General features: G+C 43.5%; 1 protein-coding gene across 1 annotated transcript; it reads left to right on the top strand.

The window, feature by feature from the left end:
• Positions 1 to 2,817: 2,817 nt before the first annotated feature.
• Ovgp1 (oviductal glycoprotein 1) lies at positions 2,818 to 15,384 on the top strand. Its single transcript, XM_008834030.2, is given in 12 exon segments — positions 2,818 to 2,846; positions 3,426 to 3,454; positions 3,849 to 3,905; positions 3,908 to 4,052; positions 5,179 to 5,235; positions 6,974 to 7,139; positions 7,601 to 7,725; positions 9,304 to 9,412; positions 9,498 to 9,683; positions 10,978 to 11,094; positions 13,399 to 13,534; positions 14,807 to 15,384. Coding segments are annotated over 12 exon segments (1,734 nt in total).
• The last annotated feature ends 1,983 nt before the right edge of the window (positions 15,385 to 17,367 follow it).

Genomic DNA, 17,367 nt, shown 5'->3' with positions numbered 1-17,367 from the left:
TTCTATTACACACCTCAGTTCTTTATATAGCGTTTCCAACAGTCCCCCCCCAGCCGGTACCAATCAGGGCTCACACACGTGCAGCGGCCAGGCAGAGTGTAGCCCATAGGCACGTAGCAAGATCATCAGGCTGGCAGCACCTGTTTTGGGGCTCACCATACTTCAGAGTTGGGGTAAACAAGCGGGATTCACGAGCCTTGGCAATCAGCCAAGAGTTGAAGTAAACAGCACGAGGTTTGGCAGCCAGCCAGGGCTCCATCTTTGGCTGGCTCGGCTGTGCTCTCTTCCCACAGAGACAGGCATCCCACATTAAGGTCTTAAGGAGTCAGTAGGTCCTCAGACCATAAGGTAGATGGAACCTGGCAAGTTTGAGGTCTTAGGAACCAACTACAGTGCTAGTAGTTTACAGGTTGCAAAGCCAGACCCAATAACAAGAGTTAGGGCACACCAATAGCAACTGGGAAGCAAGCAAAGGCATGGTCATTAGAGTGAAATAGAACAGCATACACACACACGTTCTGGGGAGACGATCAGCCTGTTCCTACATCACAGGCAAGCAGAAATTTTTTCAGTGCTGAGCAGGCCTGGCACATGCTGGGTTAATATTTTCTGAAGTGTTTATTGAATTCTTAATGGAAGGCAAAGATGGAGTAACAAATATCATCTCTCTTGGATGGGATACTTCATCAGAATCTCCCAGTTTCAGTGACTAATTTCTGCTCTAAGAATTCTATATCATTGTCTCAGTTCCATGATATCAAAATAGACTACTGATTTAAAAATGGAGAATTTCTCGCATATTTTATTCCTCAAATGAAAGAGAGGTGTTCTGCAGATTTGACTGCGGGACACTGATTTCCCTGAGTCCTGTATTGTGTTGACATCTGGTTAGCACTTTGTGCATGTGGATTAGGTGAGCAGCATCAGTCTGAGAGAATGAGCAGATGTAGTCTGAGAGCTTCTGGAACAGAGAAAACCAGTTCATCACAACAGCTGCCTTACTGACCTGTAATTTTTTTTAACATTTAATTTTTTTCAAAAAATTGGTCCTTTGATATCAAGAATCATATATTCTTGAGGCTCAGGACACATTCTCACAGTTGGCTCACACTTGCCCGAATATTGACTCTGACAAAGATTCAGGGTTTTCCTTCCTTAATCAATGGATCTAACATGGAGATTATTACAGAGTTCCACAAGTGGACATACATAGAGATTGTGAATTGCCCAAGCCTAAGTGGCACATCTACAACGCAACTTCTACACCCAAGGCTCATGGAACATAGAAAAAGGGGTAAAGAGAACACTAATGCATTTCTCAGTTCTCATCAATGAAACTCCCTCATGAAACAGAGGGTCAGGAACACAAAAGGTCACAAATGGCCAAAGTATAGAGAATAAGAGTCTGCAGAGTGTGGGTCCCTGGGCAGGACTCGTGTATTAAGTTCGTCCCATCCAGGGCTCAGGCACCATTGTGGAAGAGGATGCAGAAATAAGAGCCAGGGAGGAGTTGCATGACCATACAGAAAGAGTCCTACAGGCTTCTGGGACCTTGCTCTTATGAACCTACGCAATGGTGTCAGCATGCACAAGACCCATGCAAACTCAAGCAGACAAAACCCCAGCACAACTGTGGAAATGGACAGCAGGCCCCAATCTTAGTAGAAGAACTATTGGCAGCTGATTACTGCTTGGTGATGAAGAGCTATCTTCTTAAAGGAAAGGACTCTAGATAGGCTGACGACCCCAGTGGATGAACTTGCACTGAGGGATGTCTGGGAACACTATCTTGACATGATAGGTCTTAACACAAATGACAATATGGATTTCAGTGGGGGGAGGGCTATGGGCAGGTGCCAATGGGGACATATAAATATGATTAAGATGTTCTGTATGAAATACACAAAAATTCAATGAAAAATCTTTTAAAAAATCATTGGATCTGCCAGTACCAGGTCTGTTTTTCATGCAGGGCAACCATTAGCTGCTGCTCAAGAGTACTGTCCCTGGTCATGCCAATCTCCTGACAAAGCTTCATGTCAGTTGACAGGGAAGGGTCAGAGGCAGCCAGAGAGAAAGGACTAGAGCAACGGCTTCCAATCTGGTTGCACATTAAACATTGGACTGGAACTCTTAACTCTTCTAATCATGTAGGCAGAACACTTATTATGCCTACTTTACCCGTTTACATGATCTGCCTGGTGAGTGTCAGCATCTGAGTTTGAGAATCCTGCTTAGTTGGTTATCCTCTTATTAATAGTTGTAATTATTAGGTTTTTATTTTACACAAAACACATTTTTTCATAATTGGCTCTTTAATTCCTCTAAATTCCTATAAGGTAAGAATGAGCTCTGACCTCAAGAAAAACATGAGCTTTCTTTTAAGTGTGAAAACTGATGCTTATAGAGGCTAAGAAACAGGTCAAAAATTGCAAAACTTCTAAGTGGTAACGCAGATTCCTACCTGGGACCCAAAGCCTTTCCCACTGCTTTCCCATCTGATAATCTTGTATAGATTTACTGCATCATGCAGTATTTTTTTCCTTTTGCTTAACCATGGGGACTGGATACTGGGAAGTGGGGCTGATTGCCAGGCAAAGCTTAGCTTGGGAGGACAGGTCATTGCGACTCTTGAATCATTGTTCCAGACATCAGTGGTTTATTATTATTATTATTATTATTATTATTATTATTATTATTATTATTATGTGTGTGTGTGTGTGTGTGTGTGTGTAACTGGGTTGTCCCACTGCAGCACATGGACCAGCTCCTATAAAGGGGCTTGAGCTCTCATCCCATAGCTGCTAGACAACTGAGATGGGGAGGCTGCTGCTGTGGGTTGGTGAGTATAGTAGATCCCAGCAATGTTACTCAGTCCAGGAGATGTCAGGATGTCAGACTTCATGAGTTTGTTATTATCTCTGGTGCCCAGTAGGGAAGCCTGGGCTTAGGGGGCCTGGATTACACACAGTTAGGTAGACATAATGAAGGCTCAGAGGCATTCAGGGAGGAAGGGTCAGAGCAGTAGTTTTCCAACTTGGTTGCCACATTAGACATTTTCATGCCTGGGCTCCATCTTGTCCAACTAAGGCAGAATTTATGAGGAAAGGGCTGTGATATCAGTACCTCTGAATTTGTAGCCATATTTGAGAACCACTGGCTGAGAGCAAAACTCCATCACTGTCTCTGTGCAAAGCATGTATAGATACATATTGTATCTATTGAAAAGGAGCTTGGATTAACCCCACTGGGTCAGCTTTGCAGGAGAGGAAGCCAATGAATGTGTATGTCTCCATTTGTGCATCTGCATCTGGATGTGGTGCTGAACTAGTGGGGGCACTTGCTAACCGGAGGATGTGCAGGGACAAGCCATACTGTATGTGCATATAAATTTATGTGTGATTCCTTCCTTTGTTTCCTGTAAGGATGATCCTTCTGCTGAAACCCCAGGATGGTAAGGAAACCATCTTCTCCCCTTCAGAGCCAGGGAGATTCTCTAGCTAGGTATTCTTCCTCACTTGGACCTCTGCCTTCTCATGGCTCCTTGGTCAGGGATTATTGATCCAATGGAAGTCAGCAGAGGATGCTGGCCTCTTGCTGTTTGTGTAGCTCACTAGGTGCTAGGATTTAGACTCAGAAGACAGCCTTTCTTCTCCCCTCAGGCCTCAGCAGCAAGAGTGAGAGGTTTTGGGCACATGTATGGGAGGCTTTGGGGTATGTGTGGGGTGGTGTGGAGGCTGTTACAGTGGTCTGGTATCTTGGGCTGTGCTCACCCTATTCTCGAGAAGTTGAGCTTCCTCCTTGGTCCCTTGTCCCTGATCTCTACCAATCTGTGTTGTCCTTGTCAGGTGCCACCTACCAGCTGGTGTGTTATTTCACCACCTGGGCACAGAATCGACCAGGCCCGCCTCCATCTTGCCCCAAGACCTGGATCCCTTTCTCTGCACCCACCTGATACTTGCCTTTGCTTCAATGAGCAACAATCAGATTGTTGCCAAGGATCTCCAGGATGAGAAAATTCTCTACCCAGAGTTCAACAAACTCAAGGAGAGGTATGTTCAAATTGCATGTGGGGTTGTAGTTTTAGATTTTCTAGCTGTAAGAGAATTAAGTCTATTTCCCCCATTACTCTTTTTCTAAAGATTTACTTTCTTTTAATTTTGTGCATGTGTATGTGTGGGTATGTGTAAGTGAGTGCAGGTGCCCAAGGAGGCCAGAAGAGATGGGATTCCCTGGAGCTGGAGTTAATAAGCCATTTGATGTGGGTACTAGGAACTGAACTCAGGTCTTCCAGAAGAGCAGTGTATACCCTTAATAGATGAATCATCTTTCCAGTCCTGTCTTGTTACCTTTACATTTTCCTCTGCTTATTCCAGTCCTAGTCTTTTCTCAAACAGGAGTCCAACTTAAGAATTCCCCTTGACTATCCCTTTGAGCCCCTTCCTGTCTCGATGCCTTGGTAGTTGTTGTTAACTCACTTGGATGTCCTCACTCTCCTCTCCCCTCTTGGTAAATCTTGGCCCACCCTTTGATCCCAGTTGTGAGTAGTTCAGATGTTAATACTATTAAACTACTTCAAAGATGGCCTGATCATTACAGATAATCAAAACTGTTAGTGTTTTTATTACCATTTGCCACTTGCAATCTTCAAGCAGCAAGTTTCTCAAGGGGAGGTCTCTCAACACCTAGTGGCTTTTGACTACATAGAGCTGGTACTCAGAAAGCTTTTTAACTATTCCCTGTCCAGATCTCCTGAGTTCTTTCCCTGCTCAAGGGAAGATTTGTTAGTATAGAGATGTATAAGATTTGTTAGGATAGAGATGGGCAAGCCAAGCCTCCTCAGAATGGGCAGCTTATCCATGTGGTTCTCTGTTGCATTTCAAGCAGTCAATGGCAAATAGTCTTTTTTTTTTCAATAAATGTTTATTGGATAAGAAAATGAGCGAGTAGAAGCAGGCTAGACTCTTCTTTCTGGAAGCAGTGGGTAAACTACTCTTTCCTATTTTCCTTTCTTTACTCCTGTGCTCTCTTCTCTCCATTCTCCCTCCTGCTTTTCCCATTTTTTCCTACCACCCCCATTACCCATTTTCCTTCCAATGAATGAAATAAAAATATCATGGACTATAGTTGCCTGTACAGAAAGGACCCACTTACCTGCTCTCTACTCCATATTCTAAGGAACGGGAATCTGAAAACACTGTTGTCCGTCGGAGGCTGGAATTTTGGCACATCAAGGCGAGTTTTCCTGTTCCTGTCTTTTCATGTTCCACTGAGGTGGAGAATGTAGGTTAGAAGTGAAAAAGTGAAAACTGGTGTGTGTGTGTGTGTGTGTGTGTGTGCTGGCTTGGCCATGAAGGACAGCAAAGCCCATGTTGGTACTTTCCCAAGTCCTGGATTCAAGGGATTCCTTTCATAGAGTGTCACAGGAGACGAGGAGGTTCCTACAGGTGGTGAAGAAAGAGACAGGGGAAAACGAGAGATAAGATGGGGCACTTGGGGAAAGGAGTATAACTCAGTGGTAGAGCACTTGCCAAGCAGGTCAAGACCCTGGGTCTGACCCTTGGCACCACCTTAAAAAAAAACAAAGCAAAAACAAAACAATTTTGAAATACATGTCTATAAAAAGAGACCAAGGAAAATAGGCACTGAAAATGAAAAACACTGGAATGAGAAGGATAAGAAATGAATAACAGAGGCAAAATGGGGCACCCACAAATGAAGCTGTAACCCTTTGTCAGAGGTAGGGGTTTTGTCACTGGAGAGAGGAGTTTTATATGAGGCAAGGAGAATAACCCCTGAACCTCACAGGTCCCGAGTTTCTTCATTTTATTGATGGAGCCAGTGTTGGAGGAAAGGAAGCAACAAATAAAGTGTTGATGCTATGCAGGAACGCAGAACACACATCCCTCACACTGTGGTTGCTGTCGTTACTGCCTCCGATCCATGATGCAATGTGGAAAATACTGACTGCCTTAGCATTCTCAGATGGAATGTTTCCTCTACTTCCTAGTTGAGGTCTAGGGCAGAGACCTGCCTTTCTGCTTTGGAGTGAGACCTGGTGATCTGGTGGGTATAGGGTGCCCTTTGTATGGGACCTCCAGGTATGATGGAAGGAGGACTCCAGGTGTGAAATGCTAACCAGCTGTCCAACCCTAGACCTTACCTCTGCTCCTCTGAACACTTGCTCTGGGCCAAAAGCCAGATGAAGGAGAATGTGTGTGTGTGTGTGTGTGTGTGTGTGTGTGTGTGTGTGTTTGTGACTACCCTGGAGTTGCTTTATTCTGGGGCTGGAGGGATGGCTCAGCAGTTAAGAACACTGACAGTTCTTGCAGAAGACCCAGGTTCGAATCCCAACACCCACATGGCAGCTAACAACTGTCTGTAATTGCAGTTCCAGGGGATCCGACAGCCTCTTCTGTCTTCTGCGGGCATTGCACAACATGGGTGCACTTACCTACATGCAAGCAATACACACATACACATAAAAATAATAAATAAAATATTTTTAAAAGTCGCTGTATTCCAAGTTATTAGGAAAGAAAGCAAGAATCACAAGCATTAAAGAACTTACTAGTTTTTTTCTAGGTGGTCTCACCCCCTACCCCTCAACCCCAAGAGTGCCCAACTGGGAGGTGGCCAATAGACAATGGAGATCAGATCTATTTATCTCTGAATATAGTTATTTTCCAGTCACTGTCCATAGATTAACCTAGACTTGCTTAAAGCTCAGCCCTGGTAAGTTAAAATTATTCCCAAGTGTCTTTGCTATGGAAAGAAAACAAACAAACAAACAAACAAACAAAAAACACAAAACCAAAGAAGCAAATGAACAGAAGAGCCAAGGGAGAGGAACTGCTTATCAGAGCACTGACCTCTTGTGATAACTTAAACAGCCACATGGGGAGCCTTTTAGGGCCTCAGAGGAGGCTGTGGTTCTGAAGACTGTTTTTGCCTCACTCTGGTCTCTTTTCAGATTTACCACCATGCTATCCACAACTGCCAACCGTGAAAAGTTTATTGATTCAGTCATATTCTTCCTGAGGACACATGGCTTTGACGGTCTTGATCTTTTCTTCTTGTACCCCGGACTACGAGGCAGCCCCATGTATGACCGGTGGACTTTTCTCTACTTAATTGAAGTAAGGCCAATATGCAAATCATTTTACTTTTCATCATGACTGGGCTCATGGAAGAGGGTTAATACAAGGCTGGGGCAGGGGTAAGGGTGGTAGAGAAGAAACAGAATATTCTTTTACTGACTCCTGTAGACGTGTTGGGCCACAACACTGCTGAGCAAGTTGCCCTGTGGTTGCTTCTGTCTGCACCTGGATCTTGCCTCAGCTCTGTAGCCTAAGTGATGCTTTCTCTCTCAGACTTCCTGGCCTTGCTCAGGCAGTGTCAGTCTGCACCCTGTGTCCCCAGCCTGTTTGCCTCCCATCTGTAAAGTCACTTGCCACGTTGGTGTGTGTCTGCCTGTTTCATAGCCTGTGGGCAGTGTCTGTATCCTCTCTGTTCCCATGTCTGGTTCAAAGGGCTCAGTAAACAATTCCTACATGATGCTTTTCCCCCTGTTTTTGGTTTTCTGTGTCTTTCTTTCTAGGAGCTCCAGCTTGCCTTCCAGAGGGAGGCAGTCCTCATTAGGCGCCCGAAGCTCCTGCTCTCCGCTGCTGTCTCTGGCATCCCGCATATCATCCAAACATCTTATAATGTGCACCTTCTAGGGAGGTGAGTGGATGTCATTCTAGAGTGGCCCAAGTACTTTCTCTTATCGTCTGTGTGCCATCCTGGTGCCAGTGAGGTTCTGGGGTTGAGGGGCATGGGTAGAGGCAGGGCTTTCTTTAGAATATCAGAACTAGGTGTTGTACTACCTCACCACAACACCATTATCATATATAGAATCTTCTGCATGGCCCATTATTGGATCTCACAAGTAGAGATTGCCACAGGCCTAGCCTCTTTCTGCTCTGAGCATAGGTATGGACATTCTCAATGCAACAGATATGCAACAGAGGGCAGGGAAATTAACAAGCAGTGCCTCAGAAACAACACAGGAATGCCCAGTCATGCCCAAATTTCAGAGCAAGTTATCTTTGGAAAATCTAAAAAGGAAGACAGAAATAGTGCACAAATCTTTCTGGATGTGCTGGTTCTAGAATGATTTTCTTGAACTGCAGTAATCAAGTATTTAAAGATGAAGAGACCAAGGCAGATGCAGAGAAAGAGAGGATGTGGTGATTCTGTGTGATCACATCAGAGAGAGGTATGTCGGTGTGGGAGGAAAGGTGGAGAGACCCAGCAGGGAAGAGAGCTTGGCAGTGTTAATATTGTTGCCAGGCAAGATTGAGAGCGTCCTGCCTTTATGAAACTAGGTGTTTTTAATTCTTCAGCTCTGAAATGGAGAAAGTTGGTTGGGTATGGTAGTACATGTCTGTCTATAATCCCAGCTCTTGGGAGGTAGAGGAAAGAGGAACATGAGCTTGAGACCAGCCTGGGTTACCTAATAAGTTCTAGGCAAGCCTGGACTACACAATGAGACTTTGTCATAAAAAATCAAACAGAAAAAGAGAGGGAGAGGAAGAAGGAAAGGGAGAAGGAGAGAGAGTGGGAGAGGAAAAAAGAGAGGGAGGGAAGGAAGGAGAGAGAAAGAGAGAGGGAGAGAAAGTGAGAAATAGAGCTGGCAAGTTAGCTTAGTGAGTAAAGGTGCCTGTCACCAAGCCTGACTACCTCAGTTTGATCCCTGAGACTCACATAGTAGGAGAGAAGTGACTCCCGCAGTTTTCCTCTGATGTTCACTCATGTATTGTTACACTTGAGCATGTGACTATACATATACGCAGTAAGTAAATATTGTAAAAAAAATGAGAGAGAGAGAGCAAATGAGAGCACACTGTGTTACTTAATCTATTAACTAGATTAAATTAGGTAACCAGTATAAACCCTTACACTTCTGACATTGTACCAAGCTCAGGAAGGACGGCAGCTCTTTCACTCTTATGGGACAGTACTGCTTTGGCTCATGACAGCTTGTGCAGACCTCCACCAGCAAACATGACACGTCTGCACATATCCTTTTCTTGTCTGATCTCTGTCTACTTCCACACATACTATCAGGATGTATAGAGTTTGATGAACAGCTGTCCCTAGCTAGAATTCTGTTCCATCCCAAAGTGGCTGGACATAGGCAGAGAGAGCAGGGAAGCTTTGATAACCAACTTACAGCTATCTAGTTAGCTAGTGCTGTGATGATCTCAGTTAAATATTTAGTCAGCCTGACATTCGTATCTCCTCCTCTGTTCCTTACAGACTTCTGGATTTCATTAATGTTTTGTCTTATGACTTACATGGAAGTTGGGAAAAGTTCACTGGACACAATAGTCCCCTGTTCTCCTTTCCTGAAGACTCCAAATCATCAGTAAGAAAAAGAAAGCTCTCAGGTGACCTAGGCATCCATCCCTGAGCTCAGGTCATAGGTGAGATTGTATTCTTCCTCCCTCCAGGCATATGCTATGAATTACTTGAGAAAACATGGGGCACCTGCAGAGAAGCTCATCATGGGGTTTCCCACCTATGGACGTACCTTTCACCTCCTCAAAGCCTCTAAAAATGGACTGCAAGCTGAAGTGACGGGACCAGCATCTCCAGGGAAGTACACCAAGCAAGCTGGCTTCTTGGCTTACTATGAGGTGATGGTGTAAGAGACCTCTGTCTAGAGGCTGGTGCTCCACAACTCCTAGCTGGGGCAAGGGGCAGGTCAAGAGCAATATCTTTCCCCTTTGCAATATATAATGTCAAATATATGCAAAAGTAAAGAGCCTCATAACACCATACCACCATATACCCAACTTCATCCCTAGCCCACAGTCAATCTTGCTTCGTCTCCAGACCCTGACTCCTTGCTTCTTCTCAAGGTTATTTTGAAGTAATCCCAAGATGTCCTCTACTATAGGTTTTTTCACCTGTACTCTAGTCTACCCCTAGTCCCTATTTTAACAAATCTTGCTTTGGAATGGCATAGAGGAAATAGACAGTTACTCAAGGGAATGGAAGATAAGAGTAGACCATAGAGCATGGGGTTATAGGGACCTGGAAAAGTCTTATGGAGCAAGTAGACTCTCAGCAGACTTTGAAGCACAGGAGAATCTTGTACAGGATAACAGGATGACAGGTGGATAGTTAAAGCCTTCCCTCAGGCAGGAGTGAGATGCTGAATGCCCTTCTAAGTTCTGCTCTGTGATGGATGGATGGAGATATTTTACTATTAATCTCTTGAAGCATGGTTGTGAGTGGTGTCATAGTTGAAATAATGTTTTTGAAGGACATTGTGAGTTAAAGAAAATCCAACACAGAGAGCCTTTAAAGTACAAAATAAAATAAAACAAAAAAGCTTCGCAAGAAGTGACTCAGACACTAACTTCTGCAGCACAATTTTGAGCACCTGTACTTCTCTGCAATATATAGTTCCTAGTGCAATGCTGGGAACTCAGTGCGGCTGAGCACTTGGTGGGCTGTAACAACCTAGTTCTGCCTGACTTTTAGATCTTTACATCCACTAGAAGTTCACGTTCTAGTTTGATAATTACCTATATGGACACTTTGTTTTGGGTACTAATGAACACAGGAAAGATTTGTTTATGAAAAGCCTGCAGCAGATGAAGGTTGGGTCACTGGTCAGGTTTGCTCCTCATAGTCCTTTGGTCCTGGTATTATTTACCAAACCCTGACTTGGTTTCTGATATAAGCCACTCACTCCTCCCTCTTTTTCTACCATGGACACTAGAGGAAGGACCATGTGACAGAGGGACATGTTCAGTATAGAGAGGAAATCCTTTGTGAACAGTGTTCCTACTCTCTTTGGTCTGCAATTGCCTGCCCCACTAGGAGGGTTTTCCTGGATTCTTTCTCCTAAGACAAGAGATAGTTTCTCCTGGTGCTTCTCTCCAAGGTGTTTCAGGTAACTCACATGTATCTTCCTGGCAGGTTTGCTCCTTTGTTCAGAGAGCAAGAAAGCACTGGATTGAGTATCAGTATGTCCCATATGCCTACAAGGGGAAGAAGTCGGTTGGCTATGATGACGCCACCAGCTTCAGTTACAAGGTGAGACTGGTTCTTTCTTGTTCTAGTATGTAGATTCTTACTAGCTTTACTGGGACTCTAATGTATTTCTCTCTCTCTCTCTCTCTCTCTCTCTCTCTCTCTCTCTCTCTCTCTCCCCCCCCATGGTGGTGCAGGGTTCCGAGGAGTGCCAGCTGCTGGGCGTGGCGCCGGTCTCCCTCGCGCCGCTGGGTGCGATGTGGTGCAGGTCTCCTGTGTGCACCTGGGAGTGCAGCGGGTCCCGCACCGTGTCTGTCGTGCACTTCCTCCAGATGCGAGATCCGTCAGCTGCCAGATCACATGGGAAGGTGCAGCACGGCGAAAGCTAGGGTTCCGTGAGTCATGGCTTAGAAGAAACAGCTTTCTCCGGAGAGACTGGATCGTTCGCAATAAGACACGGGACTCAGCTTAGTACGTGTTACAGCTCTTTATTCAGTGACTCAGCTCGGCTCCAAGTCTTAGTAATCCAGCTCCGATTATTGAGGGAAAACCAGGATACTTTATACTGTGGGGGTAGTGGTGAAAACCTTAGCTGATAGGTACTTTTAGGATGCCTTATTTACATGTGTAATGGGGCTCCTGCCAGGCTACCAGACTGCCTGAAAATCACACAGGAAAAAGCTGGCAGTTCCTGAGCCGGAGGCCATGTTTCTGTGATGGCTGCTTCAAAAGATGAGTCAGGAAGATGCTGGGAAGGCACCCTGCTGAAAAAGGAATCTCTGCATATGAGGCTGAGCCCATGGGCTATCCGGACATGAAGAGACTGCTACTTTACACAACAGGGGTCCCCAACACTCCCCCCCCCAATAAAATTGGCAAGCTAATTTACTAACTTATAAGCAGGATAAGCTCTCAGAATTCTTGGAGTTTCAGGATAACTATTATTTTCCTCCTCTGTTGTATTTTACATTTGGGGAAAGTAAACCCTACAAAGCAAAATGACTTGGCACCTGGATATTTAAATATGGAGTCTCTTCTTCTTGTGGTTTGCTTCCCTTTTCCTCCCTCCCTCTCTCCCTCCCTCCCTCCCTCCCTCCATTTTTTTTTGAGACAGGGTCTCAGTATGGCCCCAATATGGCCTCAGGTTCCTGGTTGGCCTGGAACTCTTCATGTAGACCAGACTGGCCTGGAATTTGTAGAGATCTGCTTGCTTTGCCTCTTTAGTGCTAGAATTAAAGATGTGTTCCATGACTCCCAGTTGTTTATTTTCTATCAGAGATTACCAGCAAAGTAGCAGTATGACCTGGATTTGAGCACAAACTCTGTGATTTAGTTATAGCTACAGTTTAAAAATCATGGAGGAAAGTCTTTATATTCTCATCTGTAAAAAGGGTACAGAATATCTGTTTTATCTGTACTTTTTAGCATCACTGTGACATAAGGTATGTGGAAGTAATTTTAAAATGATAAAGCATCAACAATTCAGGATGATGGTGGTGGTGGTGGTGGTGGTGATGATGATGAAGATGAAGATGATGGTGGTTAGCCGGCTGAAGGATCCAAAAACACAGGAGCTAACAGTTACTGAACATTAGCTATATGGCTGACAAAAGTTAAATAGTATTCCTATACAATATAACAGAAGATTTGCCATCTTAACTGTTTTTTTGTTTGGGGAGGAGGGAGTTAAGACAGGGCTGCAGCCTAGGCTTGCCTCAAATTTGCTATGCAGCCAAGGCTGACTTTGAACTTCTGATTCTTCTGCTGCAACATCCTGAGTGCTGAGATTCCAAGCATGATTCATGCCCTGCATTGAAACTATTTTTAAGCCTGTGATTTGGTGACATTTGTATTTGTTTGACTCTCACTACCATCCATTTTTAGAACTCTTTCATCTTCCCACATTGGAACTCTACCCATTAACCACCAGTTTCCCATCTCCTCCAGCCCCAGCCCCAGCCCCTGGTAATTTCCATTCTACCTTCTGCCTCTGTGGGGTTGACTCCTTTAAATACTTCATATAATAAGTGGAACCATACAGGATTTATCATTTTTCTTTTGCCCATTTTACTTAGCCTCGTATTTAAAAAAATACTCATCCATATTGTAATGTATATGAATTCTTTTGATCCTAAAATTTTGGAAATATTGTTTTTCACAAATGAGGTGACCAAGGCAGATACATAAAATTACATAGTTCCCAAGATCCCATAGCTAATGAGGAGTAGAGGCTAGAGTAAAATGTAGGTTATAGTCATAACTGCCCTCCTGCATTTCCTGCTGAGGCTTTACTCATCTTCTGTTTCTTTGCCACTGTACCCAGATTACAGGGTGGTTAGTACAGCATGTTGACTGTTACTTTTACAGGCAATGTTTGTGAAGAGAGAGAATTTTGGGGGAGCCATGGTATGGACATTGGATATGGATGATGTCAAGGGCACTTTCTGTGGCACTGGTCCTTTCCCCCTTGTCTATATACTGAATGACCTCCTGGTGCAGGCTGGTAAGTAACTAGGACCTGGAAACTAGGGTTGGATTTTCAGAACCAGACACTTGGTGGGTTCATTCTTCTAGGGCTCACAAGAAAACATGACATTGAGGGAAGAAAATTAACTTCCTTTGTCTGATCTGAAAATGAGAATAATCTTTACATTCAGGATGTTATAAGAACTAAATGAGATATGGGATGAAAACTGCACTGATTCATAGTTAACACTCGGTGCATTCTAGTTTATTTCTGTTTCTTCTGATCTCATGGGCAAGGACTAGAAAGGGGAGATATCTATTGTCTATCTATCTGTCTATCTATCTATCTATCTATCTATCTATCTATCTATCTATCTATCTATGTATGTATATAGATAGATAGATAGATAGATAGATAGATAGATAGATAGATAGATAGACTCTCATTCTGACATGCCCTAGGGAGTCTGTATGTTTTAGGAGTAACTCAATGATTTGCAGGAATTATACACCCTCAGCTCTCTGCTGTGTGTATGTTGAGAACGTATTATAAGTCACAGCAGAACTGCAAGTCTCTATCTATCTATCATCTATCTATCATCTATCTATCTATCTATCTATCTATCTTCTATCAATCATCTATATCTATCTATCTATCTATCATCTATCATCTATCTATCATCATCTATTGTCTGTCTAATCTATATATTATTTTTGTGCCAGAGTCTGCACCAGCAATTAGGAAATGAAATTTAGTATGCAAGAGTTGAAATCCCTTAGAGATTGTTTCTGGATAAGGCTGGTTGTAAAACAGGTCAGGCCTTCAGATGAACTCCAATGTATTCTTTTGCAACATGCTGTCTAGAGCTTCCTAACCTCAGCTTTATTCTTGGTATCTCCTACAATGTGGAGACCTTGAAGATTCCTCTTTGAGGAGTCAACAATGAATTAGATCTTGGTTAATAAGTTTAAATGGATGGAGGGAGGGAGGGAGGGAGAGATAGATATGAGGGTTTAAGCATAGGAAACTAATAGGCTCCTCCTTGGATTACTTACCAGAAATACAGAAAATCCAAATGGGTCCACAGCTTGGGACTACACTAACATGATAGGTTAGGGGAACAGCTTCTGTGTGGTGAGTTTTTTTTTTTTAAATCTGTGCCCTCAGGTGGCTAAATTATGAAATCCACCAATGCTAGGTACTTGGAGTGGGCACTTCAGACTTGCAATGGCTTTAGTTTTGCCAGGAATTAATAAGAAAAGAAGGAAGAAACCAAAATCTCATTTTTTTTCTGATGATTTTCTTTAGAGTCCAACTCAATGCCTTTACCACAAATTTGGTTCTCATCCTCTATGAATTCCTCAAGATCTGATTCTGAAATTCTGACTGTGATAGAAGCATTGACTACAGATACTATTAAGATTTTACCCCCAGGAGGAGAGACTATAGTTACTGAGGTCCATGGAAAGTTTGAAAATATGACTACAACTCCGAAGGGTGGACTTGTGACCCCTGGAAAGGAAACAGCATCCCCAGAAATGCATGCTGTAGCTATAGGAAGGACCACTGAAGCCCCTGAGACAAACACTACGACCTCTCTGGACCATCTGTCTGTGACGACTGCTGGGATGACAGTAGCCCTCCTGACACAGACCACTGTGAGAAGGAACATGACTACAGTAGGTCATCAGCTTGTGACCCATGGAGGGATGGATATAACCTTTGTGTATCATCAGACCAAGACCCTTAGTGAGGAGGAAACTTCTGGAAGGAAGGCTGTAGTTCCTGAGAAGGTCACTGCCTCTCCTCAAACGATGTCAGTCGCCCTTGATTGGCAGAATATAACTCTAAAATGGGAGAATTTAACTTCTGAGGTGGAAAACTGACCTCCAGGATGAGTAAAATTGGTCCTTAGATAGAATTGAGAGTAGGATGCTGTCCCCCAGTTCTGTCATCCTATTCCCAGGATACATTCCTTTTGCTTTTAGGACTAATTCACTCTTACTGATAAGTGTCATTCTTTTGTCAATGGCCCTTCTAACAAATCTCTCTCTTAAAATAGTTCCCAGAAAACTCTGCTGTGGCTCAGTGAGCATGAGCTCTTTTGGTGACAGACCCTGGGGAAAGCCCTTGCCTTTTCTATGTGATGAGACATACAGAGGCTACCCAATGTTTCCATCTGTCAACCATTTGTGGGCAAAACTGGCACCGAAACCACCATAGGTAATCTCTTTTTGGTTGAATAAACTGAAGCATAAGAATATACCTGAGGTCTCCTGAGATTCTTTTCTTTTCCTGAAAAAAAGAGATTCATTTTATTTTTATTTATGTGTACCTGTGTGTGCCTGTGTGAATTTATGCCATGTGTATGCAGGTGACCGAGGAGGCCAGAAGAGGATGTTGGATCCCTTGGAACTAGAGTTACAGGCAGTTGTGAGCTGCCTGACATGGGTGCTGGGACCTGAATTTGGGTCCTCTGGAAGAGCAATGAGTACTCTTAACTGCTGAGCCAATTTCCAGTCCCCACTGATATTCTTATAATGACTTGAGTAATTAATCCAGTTGTCACCTTCTTCCTATCAAGGTGATTTCCCTCCATTGCTATTTTCAGAAAGGCCTGCATGTCTGTTCTATAGTGATGTTTCCTGGTGTGGATTATGGGTTTCCTTCTCTAATGTTAGCACCTGTTTACTTCACTGTGGGTCAAGCCAGGACCTCTCCTATAGAAGTTTCCCAATCATCAGGGGAGCAGTGAAGGGAAGGGAGAAGTTGAGTCTTACAATGACATTCTCTGCTTGGAAAATCTTAGTTGTTCCTGTAAAAATACCCTTACCTATTCTTTCCTCAAGAAGCGGTTGAGAAAACAAAACTATACTTAAAATTATTTTAATAGGGAGCTGGAGAAATGGCTCACCAGTTAAGGGGACTTGCTGCTCTTGCAGAGGACCTCAGTTTGGTTCTCAAGTACCCACATGGCAGCTCACAATTATCTGTAGCTTGAGTCCTGGGGGATCTGATGCTCTCTTCTGGCTTCCATGGGCATCAGGCACACATGGTGCCCATATATGCATACATGGGCATGCTCATACACATAAAAATTAAAAAACCCATTTTAGTAGTATTATTGGATGTCTTAGTGTCCTGAAACACCAATTCTCATGCACTAGATGCCATAGTTTTTTCAGTATAACTCACTCTCATCTAGTACTACAGGTTGAAGACCAGGTTCCAGCCTTCCATGTCTAGAAGCCAACACAACGCAGTGTGGTTGTAAAATCTATCAATAATGCTGTTTGCTAGTCTATTTTTTTTGTCACTATTAACACAACACTATGAACTGGGTAAAGTATCAAGAAAGAGAATCATTTTGACTCACAGTCCTTGTTTAAGGTTGAGAAGCCATATCTGGTCTTCTTGCTGGGAGCATCCTAAGGGGTGGCACAGGGCATCACTCAGTGAGATAGGAGACATGTACATGTATGTGTCCTCTGGTTTCTCTTATAAAGCCACCAGCATTCTAGTCCTGGGGTCTCCTATCAAGTCTTAATTATATCTCAAAGGACCTACTTTTTTTCAGACTAATAAGCATTCTTTTTAAAGTTCATATTTATATTTTGATTTATGTGTATGAGTGTTTTGCCTTCATGTATGTAAGTGCACTTGTGTATGCAATGCCTGTGACTCCAGAAGAGGTCATCATATCCCCTGGAACTAGAGTTACAGATAGTTGTTAGCTGCCATGTGGGTGCTGGGAACCAAACCTGGATCCTCTGAAACAGCAGTCAGTGCTCTGAACTGCTGAGCCATATCTCCAGACCCAAGAATTCTTTTTTTATTATTGTTTGAAAATTCCATATATATAGTGCATT

Source organism: Nannospalax galili, unplaced genomic scaffold (genome assembly GCF_000622305.1).
Source record: "Nannospalax galili isolate Female #2095 unplaced genomic scaffold, S.galili_v1.0 scaffold475, whole genome shotgun sequence".
In the NCBI taxonomy this organism is placed as follows: Eukaryota; Metazoa; Chordata; class Mammalia; order Rodentia; family Spalacidae; genus Nannospalax; species Nannospalax galili.
Note: the sequence above shows the minus strand (reverse complement) of the source record. Positions and strands in the feature narration are given on the sequence as shown.